This window comes from Lethenteron reissneri, chromosome 11 (assembly GCF_015708825.2).
Source record: "Lethenteron reissneri isolate LAM-NWPU_2019-01 chromosome 11, ASM1570882v1, whole genome shotgun sequence".
NCBI classification, from domain to species: domain Eukaryota; kingdom Metazoa; phylum Chordata; class Hyperoartia; order Petromyzontiformes; family Petromyzontidae; genus Lethenteron; species Lethenteron reissneri.
The window spans coordinates 5,155,950-5,174,846 of record NC_083789.1 but is presented as its reverse complement, the minus strand read 5'-3'; the positions used below and the strand labels follow the sequence as shown (position 1 = coordinate 5,174,846).

Here is an 18,897-nt window from a genome sequence, read left to right as displayed (position 1 = left end):
AACATCGTTGAAAATTATCTTGATAGCTCATCCTCTGATCATCACCGTTAAAATATATCAACAATGATTCGAATCAGCAGCAGCAGCATCATCAACGCATATAGGCAACAGGTGTTGCTGGAACGATGTCATTAACTGTTTTTTTTATTTTACCAGGCAAGGCCCACTGAGCTACATAGCTCTTTTTCAGAAGCCACCTGGCCGCAAGTGATAGCTCAACGAAGTGGGCTTATCGTGTGGACATTTTATAGCGGCAGCCAAATACTCTAAACGCGTGATGTTGATTCTAAATGTGGAGGGGAAAACGGGAGGACCCAGGAAAAAAATCAACGCGACCACGGAGAGAGAGAGAGAGACACGCAGACTCCAAATATACAGGCATTAGGTCGGGATCGGGATCGAACCCACGACCTCCTGTAGATCAGGCGAAATAGTTAACATCTCGCCACCGTGGCGCCCCAAATGAGGGCCATATATATATGTAGTAGATACAAACCTGTCAACCCCTTATCAGTGCCCTACCTCATTACAGACCAATTCAGACCTTATTAGTCACCCCGTGCTCTTATACATCTCAAGGTTCGTCCTACAAAGTGCCATCACAAGGGAGAAACACAGACACATTTTCTTGCCCTTGTTGAAACGGCTTTACGCCGTAAGGACCTGAAATTTAATTTCCCTGTACAATAATACGGGTAAGCCGTTTTGGCTGCCAGGTATGAAGGTGTATAAGGTGCGGGCCACTCATCTATGCATAAGGTGAATCCATGTACACAATACAAGGTGTGTCTATGTACAAGGTGTGTCTATGCATCATACATGACACATTTCGGTGGTAGCGGGTGCATGTGGAGCTATTATTGAGGGGGCACGGCGTCTGGCTTTACCCCCTTGTAAAAACTTAGGTGAGGAGGGGGGTGCTCTGTTGCCCCCTACTGCAATGCCCCTGAATCCGCAACGGCAACAACCATCAGCTGTCATCAGATATCCACACACAACAGTTGCCCGCAATTGAAATGTAGAGTGTAATGTGTGTACACAGCCATCATTAATGGTTCACACGATCCCAATCACCGCAACTTCACGTCTTAACCTCCCCCTCTACACACCTGCCCTGTTTCCTTGCCCTCTGTGTATCCTCCTCGCCCCAGCCCTTGCCCTCGCCTCCTCTGCCCTCTGCTGCCCTTCTCTCTCCAGCCCTGCCCTCACCGCTCCAGACATTGCCTCATCTCCCATATTCCCTCCAGCCCTCTTCCGTTCCCTGCCCTTCTCGTCTCTCTCTCTCTCTCCACCTCTCGTCTCTCCTGCCCTGCCTTACTCACTCCTGCCCTGCCTTACTCCTGCCCTGCCTTACTCACTCCTGCCCTACCTTACTCACTCCAGCCCTGCCTTACACCAGCCCTCCATTCCCCTCCCCTCCATAGCCCCTCGGGCTGCAGGACGGGGCTGTAAATAGGTGATCACGTGGTGTAGCCTCACCTGTGGCGGCTTGGGGGGGAGGTGGGGGAGGGGCTCTCACCTGTGCTACGTGAGGGGGCGGATTGAATGTGGGGGGGGGGGGGGGGTTGAGGGGAGGGGCTGTCGCCTGTGGAGTCGACGGGTGATGGGTGGATGGCGGTAAGGAAGGGGGGGGGGGTGCCCGAATTATGGAGATGAAGGGGGGGGGGGTGGATTCCCACCTGTGCGACGTGAAGGGTGGGGTGGGTAGAAGGGAGGGGTTACAGGGGAGGAGTGGATAGAAGGTGGGGGAGGGGAGGGGCATGAGGGGAAAGGGGGAGGGGATGGAGGGGGGGGAAGGGGAAGAAGAGTAGAGGAGGGGGGGACGTAGAGGGGGGGGGGCGTAGAGGGGGAGGGGCGTATAGGAGGTGGGGGGGGCGTAGGGGAGGGGGGGGAGTAGAGGAGGGGGGGGACGTAGAGGGGGGGGGACGTAGAGGGGGGGACGTAGAGGGGGGGGAACGTAGAGGGGGGGCGTAGAGGGAGGGGAGTAGAGGAGGGGGGGGACGTAGAGGGGGGACGTAGAGAAGGGGAACGTAGAGGGGGGGCGTATAGGAGGTGGGGGGGGGCGTAGTGGAGGAGGGGTGCAGGGGGGGGACGTAGGGGAGGGGGGGCGTAGGGGAGGGGGGCGTAGGGGAGGGGGGGCGTAGAGGGGGAGGGGACGTAGGGGAGGGGGGGACGTAGGGGAGGGGGGGGGGCGTAGGGGAGGGGGGAGGAGGGGTGCAGGGGGGGGACGTAGGGGAGGGGCCCTCGCTTGTGCGCCCCGCCCCGTTGTCTCTCCGCTCATTCCACGCGCGACTCGTGCACCAGCGAGGAGCACTTCGCCTGTTGTTGCCGACAACTTTAACAACAAATTAACGCGCCTAAACGTTCGTAACGAGCGTTGAGAATTGCCCCCCCCTCGCCCAACACCCAAACGGAACGAGCAAATCAAGAAGAGGAATTATTGAGCCGTGATATTTCAATTTAAAAACAAAATTATTTTTTTTGGTGTCACTCGAGGAGGGAATTTGGCGACGATCGTGACAACGACAACGAAGACGACGAAGATGACGACGACGACTCCGCTGTTCGTGGTCGCGGTGGTGGCGATGTTCTGCGTGAGCGCGGCCCAATCACGTGAGTGAGAGAAGGGCAGCGGCGTGAGAGGTGGAGGAGGAGGTGGTGGTGGGGGCAGCGGTAACGCGAGAGGGCAGGCGGTGATGAGAGAGAAGGGGGGGTGGTGCAGAGCGGAGCAGTGGGTGAGAGAAAAGGGCAGCAGAGGAGATGGGGGCACCGATTAACGAAAATCTGGCCACGGTGAATGTTGGGCAGTCGTGAAGGGCAGTCGTGGTGGGATTGGGCAGCGGAGAGAGAAGCGGAGCGGGCGGCGGTGCGAGCGCGACGGGGAGAAGGCGACGGAGAGGGCAGCAGGACACGTGGGCAGCAGGGAGGGCAGTGAGCAATGGGTAGGACGGTTAAATGACGAACAAGGGGCAGCATAAGGGGCAGTAAGAAGAGTAGCAGGAGAGGGGGCAGCGTTTTGGCATTAGACGCGGTGGCGGGGAGGGGGTGGGGGCAGAGATATGGGAGAGGGCAGCAGAAGGGCAGTATGAAGACATTACACTCGGAAGGAAGGTGATGTTAACGTGTTTTTTGTTAGTTTTTTTTAAGGTCAATCAATGAAATGACATTAGTCCGACGCAGAGGATTAATAGGAAGGGGGCATCTCTTCAAAGACGACGGAGCAATTAGTTTTCACTAAGGGATGTGGTTTATCTCGCTCGCTGCAGATTTAATAACGTTCAGCTCATCAGACGAGGATGGTGTAGGAGCAGTGCGATGTGCATGCAGTGAAATGGGGCAATTCGTGAGTGCTTAGGGAAGAGTGCTTGGGGAGAGGGCATCTCTCGTGTTCTCTCTCGCGCCCTTTCTCTCTGGGCAGGGCGTGGTGGTGATGGCGGTTTCGGATCTTTTCAAAACGACGCAATTCCTTTACCCCATCTCTCTCTCTCTCTCTGTTGCTTATCCGTATGTATGTTACACGTTTGTTAAACATCTTTCGCGCACCGCACGTAGCCAGCGGCGATAATCGGAGGTGCTGGTGGTGAGGGAATTACAACAGACTCGAGGCAAAAGAGAAACATCGCTTGGTTTTTTTGTGTTAAATAAAAATAAATCAAACTTTTTGAGTTCTGCTCGGTTCGTTTAAGTCTACGTCGCAAATTGGGTGTTTGCATCATCGCCACGGAGCAGTTGTGCGTTTACAAGATAAACTCCCCACGCAACATGAGGTTTCAAAAACACAAAGATAATTGAACTCCCAACATTGCGCCACAATCGGATAAAACGAGACGTGGACTTGGCTCATCGCCGTGGCTCGTGGGGGGTGGTGGTGGTGTTGGACTCCCTGGAAAACTGGAGTCTTTAAGACTCGATTTTAACGAGGGTATGTATGTTGTCGAACTTCTTTCGCACCGTACGTAGCCAACCGTGCTAATCGGAGGTGCGTGGGGGAGGGGGAAGGACAACAAACTATACACAGAAAGCAGCTCTAACGAAATGAGTTTTCAATCTAGATGATGAGTTAAAAGTGGCATTGCTCCCAGTGAATTCCGAATATCGGAAAGAAGAGAGCGTTCCAGACGGCCGCAGAAGCGCGTCTGAAAGCGCCGCGCCATGCGGTGACCCCGTCTTTGTTGTACACACGATTGGTGACCTCGGTTTTGGCCCCATAATGTTTTGTTGGCGATATGATGACGATTATCGCGATGGTGAAATCCTGAAATGTCATTACAATGTCATTATATTTCAGGTTTTTTTTGTTGAAAATGGTTGTTGCTTTGCCTCATCTCTCCCCACCCTCCCCACTTCGTGTAAGGAAATATAAAAGTAAAATGTATTTATAATATATTATACACTATTATTTGAAAGCCCCTCGGCGTAAATCAAGCTTGACACAAAACATGTTTCGTAATAGTTGCAATCTATAGATTATATAACGATTATATAATCCGTAACGATTAATTATGTAAACGTTCTAGATTGATACAAGTTGCAATGAAATAAATTAACGATGACGTGGACATTGAGGCCACGCCGTCAATAACTCCGGCAAAGATTTAGATATTCTCCTTATCTTACAATGCGTAATGGACCGTAGCTATTAACTTTACAGCTTTCATCATAACAACGATAACAAATTATCGGGGGGAGGGAATGGTGAAGCTATGATATGAGCGATGATAATAACGATACATTACTGTGTATAAACGATATATGTATCAATCTTGATTTCCACTTAGGGGGGCATACGATTATCGTGAATGATATCGTATCGTGGCTCATATCGTGGATCAATTCGTACGATATATCGTGGATTATACCGCACGATTATCGTGAATCATACCACACGATTATCGTGAATAATTCCACACGGTATATTGTAGGCGGTGTCCCCCATTTCGCGACAATCCTCCGTTCAGTTGTATTCCTCGGGCGAACCGCGTTTATGTTTCATGAACGCGGAGTGCTCGGAGAAAGCCTCCCCCGACACTGGAGGGGTTACCTCGTACACAACAACAACAACAAGACTCGTACAAAGAGCTTGGTGCAAACCTACTCCTTGTACTGTCATCTGCTGGGCCACCTCGTGGCGATCTCGTACGACGATTCTTAGTTTCGCAGTCCACCAACCCCGCTTGGTAATTGCCACCACGCCCAAGTACACCACATCATGGAAAGCCGCTTGGGTTGGTTCGATGGATATTCAAGCCCCCGTCATAGCAATGTGGAATTTCCTCCGCTGGCTTAGGGCTGTCAACAGGAGGGGCTTGATAAAGGGCCCCCGTCGTTTGAGCGGGAAAGTGATTTGGAGATTTTGGGGGTGGTACGAGTGTGCCGAATATGCCCTGACCGCGGGTCAGGGCAGTGGATGTGGTGGTGCAGATGGTTGTGATGATGATAGGGGATGATGGTGGAGATTGTTTAAATTTGGTTGATGGTTCAAGATGGCGGTTGTCGTGCTAGTGACCATGACGACGGTGGTTGTGATGATGATGGAGGGATTGGTCGGTGATGATGATGATGATGATGACAATGGTGGTGGTTGTCGTGATGAGGGATTGTCGTTGATGATGGCGGTGACGGTTACCGTGGTGTGTTAAGTAAGTGGCGATGGCGGTCCCAGTGTACATGGAAAATTAGCGCAACTTTGGACGTTCACTTGGGATGGTATTCGCGGTGTTTGTGGTAGTAACCTCGCATATTACATTTTAAATTCGCAGTCGTCAACTACGACGAGAGGCTGCTGTGTATATTCGTCATGGATTAAGATGACGATGATAAAAGTCGTGGGTAATTTTGAGTACACTGATGATTGTGCACGGTCGGCTACGTACGCTGCGAAAGACGCTCAACATGCAGGATGATAATCATGATGATGATTCTGTCCATAGATTGATGATGCTCACGATAATGCCCCCCATCTCCCCTCTGCTGCCCACCCATGCACGTGCCGCGTCTTTGCTCTCAGCGTGCCCGGCGCCCAGCACGTGTCAGCAGGACACCTGCGCCGGCATGCGGTGCCCGAATAACGAGTTCACCTACTGCGAGGTGGACTGCACCACCTGCAAGCCCAAATTCCTCGACCTGGAGAAGCAGGAGGAGAAGTGCGACAAACGTGAGACTCGGCGGCGTGGGGGGTGGGGTCACGTGGGGGGAGGGGTGAGGTGGGGGGAGGTGGAGGGAGGGGTGAGGTGGGGGGAGGGGTGAGGTTGGGTGAGGTGGGGGAGGGGTGAGGTGGGGGGAGGTGGAGGGAGGGGTGAGGTGGGGGGAGGGGTGAGGTGGGGGGAGAGGTGAGTTGGAGGGAGGGGTGAGGTGGAGGGAGGGGTGAGGTGGGGGGAGGGGTGAGGTGGGGGGAGGGGTGAGGTGGGAGGAGGGGTGAGGTGGGGGGAGGGGTGAGGTAGAGGGAGTGGTCAGGTGGGGGGAGGGGTGAGGTGGGGGGTAGGGGTGAGGTGGGGGGGAAGCGGTCAGGTGGGGGAGGGGTGAGTTGGGGGGAGGGGTGAGTTGGGGGGAGGGGTGAGGTGGGGGGAGGGGTGAGGTGGGGGGAGGGGTGAGGTGGGGGGAGGGGTGAGGTGGGGGGAGGGGTGAGGTGGGGGGAGGGGTGAGGTGGGGGAGGGGTGAGTTGGGGGGAGGGGTGAGGTGGGGGGAGGGGTGAGTTGGGGGGAGGGGTCAGGTGTGGGGAGGGGTCAGGTGGGGGGAGGGGTGAGGTGGGGGGAGGGGTGAGGTGGGGGGAGGGGTGAGGTGGGGGGAGGGGTGAGGTGGGGGGAGGGGTGAGGTGGGGGGAGGGGTGAGGTGGGGGGAGGGGTGAGGTGGGGGAGGGGTGAGTTGGGGGGAGGGGTGAGGTGGGGGGAGGGGTGAGTTGGGGGGAGGGGTCAGGTGTGGGGAGGGGTCAGGTGTGGGGAGGGGTCAGGTGTGGGGAGGGGTGAGGTGTGGGGAGGGGTGAGGTGGGGGGAGGGGTGAGGTGGGGGGAGGGGTGAGGTGGGGGGAGGGGTGAGGTGGGGGGAGGGGTGAGGTGGGGGTAGGGGTGAGGTGGGGGTAGGGGTGAGGTGGGGGTAGGGACACTTAGACCCCTTGGGCAAAGATGAGGGAGGGTAAATGTGACGAGCGTGTCCTTGTAGTTACGCGCCAAGCCGCGGATCTATTCTGTAAGCAAATGAGCCCTGTTTCCGAGAACTCCAATTACCTTCAATGTGACACCCCACATGAGCACCGCTGGACATCTGTGAAAAAATAGCTTCAGACCTCATCGGATTCCTCCAGTTTAAATACAGATTCTGATACTGCTTCTGACCAAATCACCCGGAATGGGGTGGGGGGGGGGGTCACGCAGCAGCTTTGGATCACGAGGGCTCGCAAAAAGTCGGCATCATTTCTGCCATCGTCATAAGAGGAGGATTCCGTCTCCTCTTCGTCGTCTCGTGGTGACACGCGACATCGTCATCACGAGACGTCCGTCTTAGTCGTCGTCACGTCATCGTCATCATCATCATCACGTCATCATCATCACGTCATCATCATCGTCGTCATCATCGTCACCCAGGAGGCGAGGGTCCCAGGTGTCATCGTCGCCATCTCCACCTTCGTCATCGGGGTTGTTGTCGTCACCGTCGCTGCGACACTTTCACCATCGTCACGAGATGAAGCTCCCCATTGTCATCATCGTCTAAGTTGCCTACAACCAAATCACGGTGTTAACTACCTTGCCTGGTATACAGGAGGTCATGGGTTCGATCCCAACCCTGACGCCTGTATACTTGGAGTTTTCCCCTCCACATATAAAATAACGTGCGTTTAGAGTATTTGGTTGCTATAAATTTCCACATGATAAGCCACTTCGTTTTGGCGATTATTTGTGGCCAGGTCGCTTCTGAAAAAGAGCTGTATAGCCGAGTGGGCCTTACGTGGTAAATGTTTTTTTCAATAGTTAAAATCACCCTTGGTGTTCTCAATCTCGATGGCCGTCGGTCAAGTATGACGACGGAAGTGAGGGCCAAAGTAATGGAACGCGTCCGAGACGATGTCCACAGTGGCGATGGAGCGCGGCGATATCGGTGCTCGAAGGTCAGAGGTCGCAAACGGGTTGTGATTCCTTACCCGTACCCGGCCGTACCAGGGTCGCAAATGGGTACCCGTACCCGGCCAGGTACGGGTACCCGTTCCCTACCCGTACCCTACCCGAAATGAGTGACAAACGGTTACTCACCAGTGACTCACGGCCTACCCGTACCCGGCCGCACCAGGGTCGCAAACGGCTACCCGTACCCGGCTGGGTATGGGTAGCCGGGTATCGGGTAGTGTACGGGTATCGGGTAGGGTACGGGTATCGGGTACCCGGTTGCGACCTCTGTCGTGCGTGCCGGTGTGCTCGGGCTCATTATCGCGCTCCGAGATCGCGAGAGGTGGCGGTGGCGGCGGCGGGTTGGCGGGGCCGTCATCCAGCAGCGGATTGACCCTGGCTGCCGATGCCTGCCGAACAACCGATGAAGACTTCCCCCTCGGCTTGTCTCTTCCCCCCGCCGCCCCTGCGAGGCAGTGACGCTCAAGTGCCGCCTCATGCACCTGGAGATGGTGAAGAAGAAGAAGGGCTCGCGCAGCGGCGGGGTGCCCGAAGGCGGCCGCCAGGACACGGACGAACTGTACGACCCGGACTGCGATGCGCAGCAGCAGTTCAAGGCGAAGCAGTGCGACAACGCCACGGGGGAGTGCTGGTGCGTCAACAGCGCCGGGGTGCGCAACACCGACAAGAGCAAGAGCGGCGTGGACTGCCCCAAGCTCGTGTTGAGCTCGTGAGTGCTGGGGGTTGTCGTGGTCGTCGTGGGTGGGTGCGGTGGGGTGGGTGGGGTGGGTGGGGTGGGGGTGGGGTGGGTGGGATGGGGGTGGAGGGCGTGGGGGTGGGGGTGGGTGGGGTGGGTGGGGGCGGGTGGGGTGGGGGCGGGTGGAGTGGGTTGGGTGGGGTGGGGGTGGAGGGGGTCGTAGTCGTATGCAGTGACAGACTGGGACTAAGAAAAAATCGGCCCATGTATCTTGTAAACACACCGGGCCCAAATTTCCTTGCGATCCTAATTGGAGCCCCATTTGAGGTTGGGTCAAAAAAACAAATGGGGGGCGGGGGTGGTGAGGAAGAATCTTTAGGGCTGCCGAATATATGGGGATTTAATAGCAAGTGAGAGCATAAATGAGTAATGAAGCATACACGTTAATACAATATTTGAGTTATTAATCACATTTGCAATTTCCTCACACGGACCAGCCCACCAGCCCTCGGAATGTACCAGCACACTGGGCATTTTCCCGGACTGCTGCCCTATGGGCCAGTCAGGGCCTGGTTGTATGTATTTGTGTTGAACTTATTTCGCACCGTACGTAGCCAACAACAAACTAAACACAATGAGTTTAACACGTAGGTTTTCAGGACCAATATCATCCATAATATAGTTTTTTTAGGTTAGATCGCGTAAATATGTGTCGTTAAAACCCGCCACCACCCGACACAGCCAACTAGTAAGGGTTGTCACGTAAACACAACATGCCAATTCGTCACTAGTACAGCACTAACCGGTGTGTTGGAGAGCCAAGTCACAACATTTACAATCTAAGTACGACGTTTCGCAAGTAATTAAAAGTCCACCTGTTTCGTTCCTTATACGCCTCTATATAAGGAACGAAACAGGTGGACTTCTCCACAAATCTGGCTAATGAAGCTAGTTGTAATTACTGGCGAAATTTCAATCTAGATGATTTAAAAGTGTGTAGCTCCAAGTGGCTTCCAAATATCGGAAGGAAGAGCGTTCCAGACGGCCGCAGAAGCGCATGTGAAAGCAAGAGATGTAATTGTTGCCATTGTGATGGTGGTCTTGGTAGTGTTGGTCGTGTGGTCTGGTCCCTAGTGGTGGTGGTAATCGTGGAGCAGTTGGGATGATCATAATCGGTGCTTGTGAGTGAGGAAGTGTATTACCCGCAATTTACTTAATTAGACAAATCCAGGGGTAATTGTTAGCCCACGTCGCCGGGTTCCATCTCCATCATTCGTTACGCTGAAGATTACTGAACAAAGTTGTGCTGTGGTGACATCAACCAGTTTCCTCTTCGAAACAAACGAAAGTAAATTCCAGACTATTCTCAGTCCACCAATTGATAGAGGGCCTTTCCACACCAATGTTGGTTATGGGCATTTAAAAAAATAGTTACCTTACTTCACCACTCTAGTCAGTGTGGGTTAGTGAGGGGGGGAGGGGGGTAGGACTGGTTCTGATACAGCTCGCCACGGATGTTGGCCGTGGCTGGGAATCAAACTCGTGTCGACAGGTTCACAGCGCAGCGTTGTATAACCACAGCGTGCAGCCTCTCCTCTCACCCCTTACTTTTAATCGGTCCCTCGCACACAGCTGGTCCCAGTTGCGTGCACTGTAGGCACGCACAACTCGATGCCGCTAACGAATGCGGCCCTCAAGCCTAGACCTGTCCTCCAGATTCTAGTACGACACCTCGAAGCGACGCGCACGAATTACATCACCGTTTGCGCGTAGATTTTCTGCGCGGGGAGTGGTGGCGCAGGGGTTAGCGTGCGCTGCGCTATGAACCGTAGCGATCTTAGTTCAGCCCGGCTTGCCATGCTATCAGAATTGGTCCTAGATCCCCTCTTCAGTAAACCGCTCTGACCAGCGTGGTGAAGTATGGTCAAACAGCCCCCAAAAGAAAAAAAACATGGATTCTTACACTGTACCCACGCCACCGTAGCGGTTGTCATGTTGTTGGTGTTGTAACATTAACCTCCTTGTTTTTTTGTTCATAGCCAAATCGTGCTGGACTTCTTCATACCAATGGATCACAAACCCTCCGACGATGAGAAGACGCAGAATGTGCAGTAAGATTTGGGATCTCATGGGGAGGGGAAGGGATGGAGGAGGTGGAGGGAGAGGAAAAGAGGGAAGGATGGATATAGAGAGAATCTATTCATATTGGAGGAATCTGATGAGCTATGAAGCTCTATTCCACAGATGTCCAGAAAAGGAAGGAAAAGGGAAGGAGGGAGAGGATGGGCAAGGGGGATGGAGAGGAAGGAAGAGGGAGGGGAGGAAGCTAAGTGGAAGAGGAGGAAGAGGTGAATTGAGGGGCAGGGAGACGTAGTCGAGGGAGATGAGGTAGAAGGGGAGGAGGAGGAACTCTCTCTCTCTCTGTTAGGATGTTTTGTTCTGATCGCACACAGCGGGGGTAGGAACTTTGTGCTTTCAGATACCTTTGCCTAATCGCGCATTAACACGCAGTTAAGCGTTAACCAATGATAACCTGTCAAAAATCACGAGGACCAGATCTCATTTAAGAACGCTGATGTTTATCAACATACTGCGAAGTCTAAAGTTTCTCTGGTACCCGATTAGTGCGGCTAATAAAATGCTTGCAGGGAACAATGGGTATCGCTTTTGCGGGCTGTTTTCGAAGTGGCAGGCCTCGTGGCCACGTGATCCCCAGAGCCTGGAGTGTAATGAACTGTTGGGAGGCCGCTCGACGTATCGAGTAGGAGCCGGCCGCTCAGGGTGGGTGGGTGGGGGGGGGGGGGCTGTGCTGTCGGAAGTCTATTTGCTAACACGAGCACAGGGGAGAGACACACTAAAACTAAACTTTTATTTTTACGAGGTAAAGCCCACAGCTTATATTGCTTTTTTGTTGTTGCAGAAAAGTTCCTGGCCTACACGTATTGATAGATCAAGGAAGTGGGCTTATCACGTGGAAATTTAGAACAGCCAAATACTCTAAACGCATCTTGAGCTCTAAATGTAGATGGAAAAACCGGAGGTCCCGGAGAAAAATCTACGCGATCTCGGAGAGAACATGCAAACTCCAAATATACATGCATCGGGGTCACAATTAAACCCACGACCTCCTGTATACCAGGCAAGGTAGTTAACATCTCGCCCCCATGGCTGGGTTAGAAAGGGCGATTAAAATCTGGTAGAAGTAGTCGTACTGGGTGGACACATGACCCAGTCGTAGCGCGTTTATCGAATTGTTCGCGGTTCAAATTCGGCGGACCATGTGCACCCTGGTTATTACTACGGGTGTGCTAACCATGAAGATGTACGGCATCGTCTTCACAGCAGGCGTTAACATCTCCTGACGTCATTGGAAATGAGCAGACCGTCGTGGGTCAAATTTGCAAACATTTTTACGGAGGATTCCACCCGCAAAACTTTTTACACGTCGCAACGTCGTCCCCCTACAGTGAAGCAGACTGTCTGCGAAACATAGCGGGATCGTAAAAGCCTTGCACTATAAGAGCACAAATACCAAATTTACGAATATTGTTAGGATAATTATTAATATTTCTAGCCAAACTCTAGGAATAGACTGTGAGTGTCGAGGTCTTGTATTTGGTAACTCGCTGACATGTATACAGTTGTTTTATGTTCAAACAAAATCGATGTCCTTCCCTCGTAGGAAAGTTAAGGACATTCTCCAAAAGAACTACAAACTTCTTCCTGAACAGTTCAAAAATGTCCAAGTAAGTCACGGCCAGACACACCCACACCAGCGCACACACACACGCATGTAACGTGCACTGAAATCTATTTACACATTAGCTCAGGCTCCCTCACAAATCACGTGAATTATGTATGGCCACCCCCATTCTAAACCCCTCCCCTCTCCCCGCCCCCTGTGAAAATGGACGCTGCTCCGTGCAGCGTCGAGGCCTTTGTCCGTAGTCTTTAACTCCTCATCTTTCCTGACCCTGCGGTCCCATTTACCTCTTCCTTTTTCGTCCTTTTCATCTCATTTCCTATGTTATCTCTTCTCTTTCCTTCCCCGTGCCATATACATTACATCCTTGACCTTACTCCCCTTGCTGCAGCGTCCCACAGGTACAAAATTGATTATACACAAAGACAAAGATCCCCCATGTAGGCAATAACAGGGTGTTTAGGCAAGGCCGGCACGGCACACAAAGGAGCGATAGGCCAACACCACGCCTGGCTGCTTTTATCGCCCAGTGTTGCTGTATACACATGGCACCAGGTACCCATTCAAGGCTGAGGCAACCCTTGGGGAGGTCCAGTACCGGTTCAAATATTCGCGACTGTTACTGGTCGTGAGTTGGAATTGAATTCTGGTCATGGAGTTCGTAGCGCAGTGCGCTAACCGCTGCACTACTGCTCCACGCATACAGATACACAAACATGCGGACACACACACACGCCAATAATCATTTACCTAACCAGGACCCCCCCCATTCCCAGTGCAGATTAATTTAGTTTTTTATTTTGCTATACAATGAAGATATATTTGGCCAATTGCTGAGTGTGAAGGAATGCATTTTGAACTCTCCACTGCTGCCCTGTCTCTCCCCTCCCCTCGTCGTGCCGCAGCTGCTGGACACGCGGAACATGATCGTGACGCTGACGCAGAACGTGTCCGGGAACGTGGCTGACATTGCGACAGTCGCCTACCTCGCAGAAAAACAAGTACGACTCAAACCCACGCAGCACCAGCACGACCAGCAACCAGTACCACTGCCACCTCCACTGCTACAAACCCACAAACTACCTCCACCTGCACCGCCGCCCGTTAACACGTTGTGGTGGTGGTGTGTGCGCGTGTGTTTGTGTGTGTGCGCCTGTGTGTGTGCGCTTGTGCGCCGCAGCTGAAGACGGGCAAGCTGCAGACGAGTGATACTCCGCCGCAAACCATAGAGGTGGACCCAGACGCGCGGAAGCCCATCGTGTGGTTCTACGACGACGAGCCACCACGCATGAGCCCCTCTCGCATGGCGCCCGGCATCATCGCCATCATCGTCATCGCCGTGCTCGCCGCCGTCGCCGCTGCCGTCATCTTCGTGAGTGACATCCAAGCTGTCGAGATCCGACCTTTGACCCGACCTTTGACCTTACCTTTGACCCGACCTTTGACCCCCTCCCGGAAAGATTTCAACTGGTGTTGGCCAAACCTATGGTCAGTTGGTCTGAGAGACGCGCGACAATGGTTCACCTGACCGTGTGTGTCCCTCACCCCTCTGTCTCGTAACCCAGTTTTGGTGGAAGAAGCAGCAAGGAACCAAGAAGTACAACCGTGCTCACAAGGTCAGGGGAGAGCAGATATCACCCACATACCATTGTCAACACCACCACTACTACTGGCAACAACACGACCATAATCATCTCCGTTGTTACCACCACCCACCAACTCCACCATCATCACCAGCAGCCACCTTCCGATGTCACCATCTCCACTGCCCTCGCCATCGACCTTCACCAACATCACTACCATCATCATCATCTCAAACTTTCGGCACGCTCTCCTACGCGAGCGTCTCGAGGTGAATATTCCCGCAGTCGTTGAGTGGCGAAAGCCCCAGAGAGAAAAGAAAATGGCCAACACTCGCGGCCAGACCCAGAAAGCTGCACTCAGACTGGCAGCGCTTGCGGGACAAAAACTTTCGCTAATCACTGTAATTAATTAATATTTAATTGATTGCTCTTCCCCTTGCCCCTCCCCGCACCACTCCCTGACCACCACCGCCTTTCTCTCTCTCTTTCTACACTCCCGCAGGAGCAGCAGGAACTGCAGGACACTGCCTAAATCTCCCGGCCGGGCTCGACTTCAGTTCGAGCCGCGGGGTGCTGCTCTGTTCGAGGGGGGTCCCTTGACCCCGTAGCGGGGCATCGTGGTGGGGAGGGATCTGGTTGCGTTTTTCAGTAGCTGCGTTAACAGGTGCTTGGGTTTCTACTTATTCTTTCATTCATTCGGCCCGATTCTTACGTTGGCGGATACCGCTTTTCCACCGGTATTTTTGTTGTTGGGGTGTGGGGGAAACGGGGCAAATGTTTTTTTGCCACAGCAGAGCAAGGTTTGGCGGGGGGGGGGGGGGGGGCTTGGCGATGAGGAGTTATCGCTGGAGATGCGCTTCGGTGGCGACGTGCAACGTGGGGCCGATTTCACGAGGATTTCACGCCGTCGTTTTTTTGCATTGCCATTAAAAAAATAACAATAATGGCGTTTTTGTGCGACGTCTGAGCTTTTGCCCATGTAGAATTATAGGCTCGCGTGTTTGCGCTGGAAACATTTTACGCCTCAATTTACACTGTACTGTACTTCTTTCTCCTGCCGTGCCATTTTGTATGACTTTATTTTATATATAACTACAAAGTACGTGTTTGTAAATATGGAAATACTGAGTAAGGCATTGCGATAAGGGGGCCACACGTGTACACGTGTGCTCCTCTGGTTTTCTTTTTTTAAACAATGCTTTTGTACACTGTTTAAAAAAATATATTTGCTCATTCATTTTTACGCTCAGTTCTGCTTAAATGTTCAATAAAGATCTACGTACACAATGCGGGCCGCTGACAAAACAGCGCGCGTGTGTGTGAGTTTCATGGAATTCTGTCGAAGCCGGGCCATGGCGGTTGTGCTCCGGGACGATCCAACGTTGCCCCACGCTGCCAGGGCAGAGGTCGCAACCGGGTACCCGATACCCGTACCCTACCTGATACCCGGCTACCCGTACCCAGTCGTTTTGAGACCCTGGTGCGGCCGGGTACGGGTAGACCGTGAGTCAGTGGTGAGTAACTCTTTGTCACTCATTTCCCAACGTCTTGTCTCTTCTCACAATTCAAGTTCCTAGAATCAACCCACCTGCGCCTGCAACATGGCTTCATCCCAGAGGTCGCAATCAGGTACCTGATACCCGTACCCTACCCATACGGGTAGGGTACGGGTACCCGTTTGCGACCTTGGTGCGGCCGGGTACGGGTAAGGAATCGAAACCCGTTTGCGACCTCTGTGCCAGGGCTCGGCAACTGCTGACTCCCCCAATCCCAGTCGCGGGCCAATTTGGAGACGACACTCGCCATTCTCAAGATCGGTTTAGCCACGGAGGCTTTCGCGACCAAATATCCATGGAAGGTTTTCTCTTTGGGTTAGATCGCGTACATGTAAATGCGCTCGTTTACCCACCGACACAATTCGTGAAGTTTGTCACGTGAATAAAACGTGCCAATTATTTACTACTAATTGACTGACAATTCTCGTAATCACCAGAGAAATGTCGTACTTTAATTGTAAATGTTGTGGGTTTACTCTACAACACACCGGTGTGTGAACTAGCAGCTAATTGGCACGTTTGTTGACGTGACGAACCTTGCTAATTCGCTGTGTGGTGGTTTAACGTCGCAATTATATTATTTACGTGGTCTAACCCAAAAAAACCCCATCAGGATCCTCCATGGATGACTCGCCCCTGCCCACCCCTCACCCCCTCTTCATCTCACTCAACAACCCCACCAACACGCAACTCTCCAAATTAACGGGAGGTTGCCGTTTCAGCTCTGGTGCTGCCCAAGTTCTGAAACCTCCCTTCCTTACGCCTTTCGCGCCGTCCACTCTGCCCCCCTGTCCATGTCCAGGCTCAAGACCTGTGACCAAAGGCACCGTGACATGAGCCAGCCGTTGCTGTGCAGCGTCTCATGGGTGTAGCCGCCCTATAAACCCGCGCGACACGAGGGGGGTGCCAAGTTTCCATCCGCACCCCCCCCCCGCCACCAGCTCCTTCACCGCCTCGACAACAATGCGAGAGCGGCGACTGCATGCTGAGCTTCCAACAATGTGGCTGCGTGTTTGGGTAGAGACCCCCCACCACCCCACCCTGCTCAGCATGGGGCTGGTGGATCACCTCGAGATTTGTAAAACTCCCAAATCTACCCCGTGCGGCCCGCCGAACGCACCGTCTGGTACGCGCGGTGGCTTCTCTCTCGGCACTCGGGGATTCACGACGCTTTCGAAACACTCCTTGCACCCCAGCCGACCTCCATCGCAGATGTCTTTTCTCGCGACGCTCTTCCCTGTCGCTCACGGCCATTCCGGCACAGGAACACGTCCTCTTGAATTGCCGCCGTCTGAATTTTTTTTATTTTGGGGTGGGTTTAAAAAAAAAATCTTCGTCGTTCCGAATCCTCCCTTTCTATTTGTGTCCGTGGGTAATTCTGAGCGCGCTTGTGTTCACGCGTAATTAGGGTTCACGCGATCTGTGGGAAATCGCAAAGGGTTCCCTCACAAGGCTAAATAGAGGCCGCCAGTAAGTCCTCTGCGGTTTTAATTCTGCCTTTCATTTGTCACGTCTGGTGTATGTTTAATCCTGTGTCAAGCATAAAGCCATGAGGTCACTCTTGCAAGTGGTGAAATGTCTTAATCGGCCTGTAGAGCCTTCCGTTTGGACATACAGCCATGATGGGGCTTCCACACGAACGGTTCGTGACTTTTGAGCAAGCAATAGATGCAAGTCATTTGCCATGTTCCATCCACTGCCGGATGAAGGCTTCCCCACTTCATCGTCATCCTTCCACGGGTCGTGCGATGCCACACGAGATGTATCTCATCGCTCCATCTCCGCTGTGTTCTCTCCTTTTGCTGCCATTCCATCACCAAGCCCTCTCGCTTGTCGTTATGATCCAAAATGAGCTGCGTGAACTTGCATTTGTTCTCTGCTCCGTGTGTTCCTCTTTCTGACTCTCAGTGAAACTCCCAGCATGCACTTCCACATGCTTTTACGTTTCCGTATATACCGTGCCAGGGCATGCAATATTCAGTTTAAAAAAAATTAAACACGTGTCAATTTTGCCACAATAGAATACATTTTCAGCGAATCGGCCGTCGGGGTGAATGTTTCCCCGCAGCATTTGTTTAAGCAGGCAAACCCCCGACTAGTTTCCGAATTTTGTCACCCAAAGTAGCTGGGTAACTGGCTAAACAGGATTTTCTGTGTAATTAATAAATAAATATATTTAATTGGTAGCCACGAGGTGGGAGTAACGAATGCAGAAGGCTGACACGGTTAATTTAAAATCGATCCCAACTTTTCAATGTGTGCTCCTAATAATGTCATTCTTTGGCCAGAGTATTCTTACTATTTAAAAGAATATAAAAAACCCACACTTACAATCTCGTGGGGGAAAAAAATCGGATTACTTTTTGTGCTCCGTGTACAGGATTGTGAGAAGAGCATTGAATCGACAGCTTGCCTCTTACTTTCACTCCGAACACGGCAACTCGCCTTCAAATCTCACACTGGGCTTCCCCTAGCTTGACTCAGCCTCAAATGAGTACCTGGTGCGGTGTTTGAACGTCACCACCGGACAAAGATGGCTCCGGCATGTTTCTTCTGTGCGCTCGCTCACAGCACTTGACCTCAACATCCTGTTGGAAGACTACAGGGGGGATCTTTGTCTTTGTGGCGTGGGGTGGGTGCTTGAATGACGCGGGGTGTCACAGGGAACGTGCCCGGACCGGTTCGGCTCGGTAACGCAGCCGCGGCGCCGGAGAGGATGGAGGGAGAGCGGCCAAAAGGTTTAATATGGGGCCCATCACTTGGGGGTGATTGGTGGTAACGATACAACTATCTTCGAATCAGCAGCAATCGATTGGTGTGAATGTCGAAGACGGTCCAAAGTTTTTTGCTTGCATTGGAAGCAATGCTGCTGAAATTGTGCACTCCCAGAATGCCTCGATTTTGGCTGATGGGCAGTGTAACAAAATACTGCCGTGGTTAATACTGGTAGGAACCTTCTGGTTACACCAGCCCACAGGGGATTATTGTGTCCGTCCGTCCGTCGTGCAGGGAGGGGCTGGGTGGGGAGGGAGGGGCTGGGTTGGGAGGGGAGGGTGGGGCTGGGTGGGGAGGGGAGGGGAGGGTGGGGAGGGGCTGGGTGGGGAGGGTGGGGCTGGGTGGGGGGGGTGGGAGGGGTGGGGCTGGGTGGGGTGGGGCTGGGTGGGGAGGGTGGGGCTGGGTGGGGGGGTGGGAGGGGTGGGGCTGGGTGGGGTGGGGCTGGGTGGGGAGGGGCTGGTCACCCCGTGGTGCCCTTATAAAACTCAACG

General features: G+C 53.1%; 1 protein-coding gene across 1 annotated transcript; it reads left to right on the top strand.

The window, feature by feature from the left end:
* Positions 1 to 2,266: 2,266 nt before the first annotated feature.
* On the top strand, positions 2,267 to 15,364 carry LOC133341314 (epithelial cell adhesion molecule-like). Its single transcript, XM_061549832.1, has 9 exons — positions 2,267 to 2,613; positions 6,008 to 6,154; positions 8,570 to 8,822; positions 10,829 to 10,900; positions 12,472 to 12,535; positions 13,398 to 13,493; positions 13,673 to 13,864; positions 14,058 to 14,108; positions 14,578 to 15,364. Exons 1-9 carry the CDS (start codon positions 2,544 to 2,546, stop codon positions 14,605 to 14,607), a joined length of 975 nt encoding a protein of 324 aa, XP_061405816.1. The 5' UTR covers positions 2,267 to 2,543; the 3' UTR covers positions 14,608 to 15,364.
* The last annotated feature ends 3,533 nt before the right edge of the window (positions 15,365 to 18,897 follow it).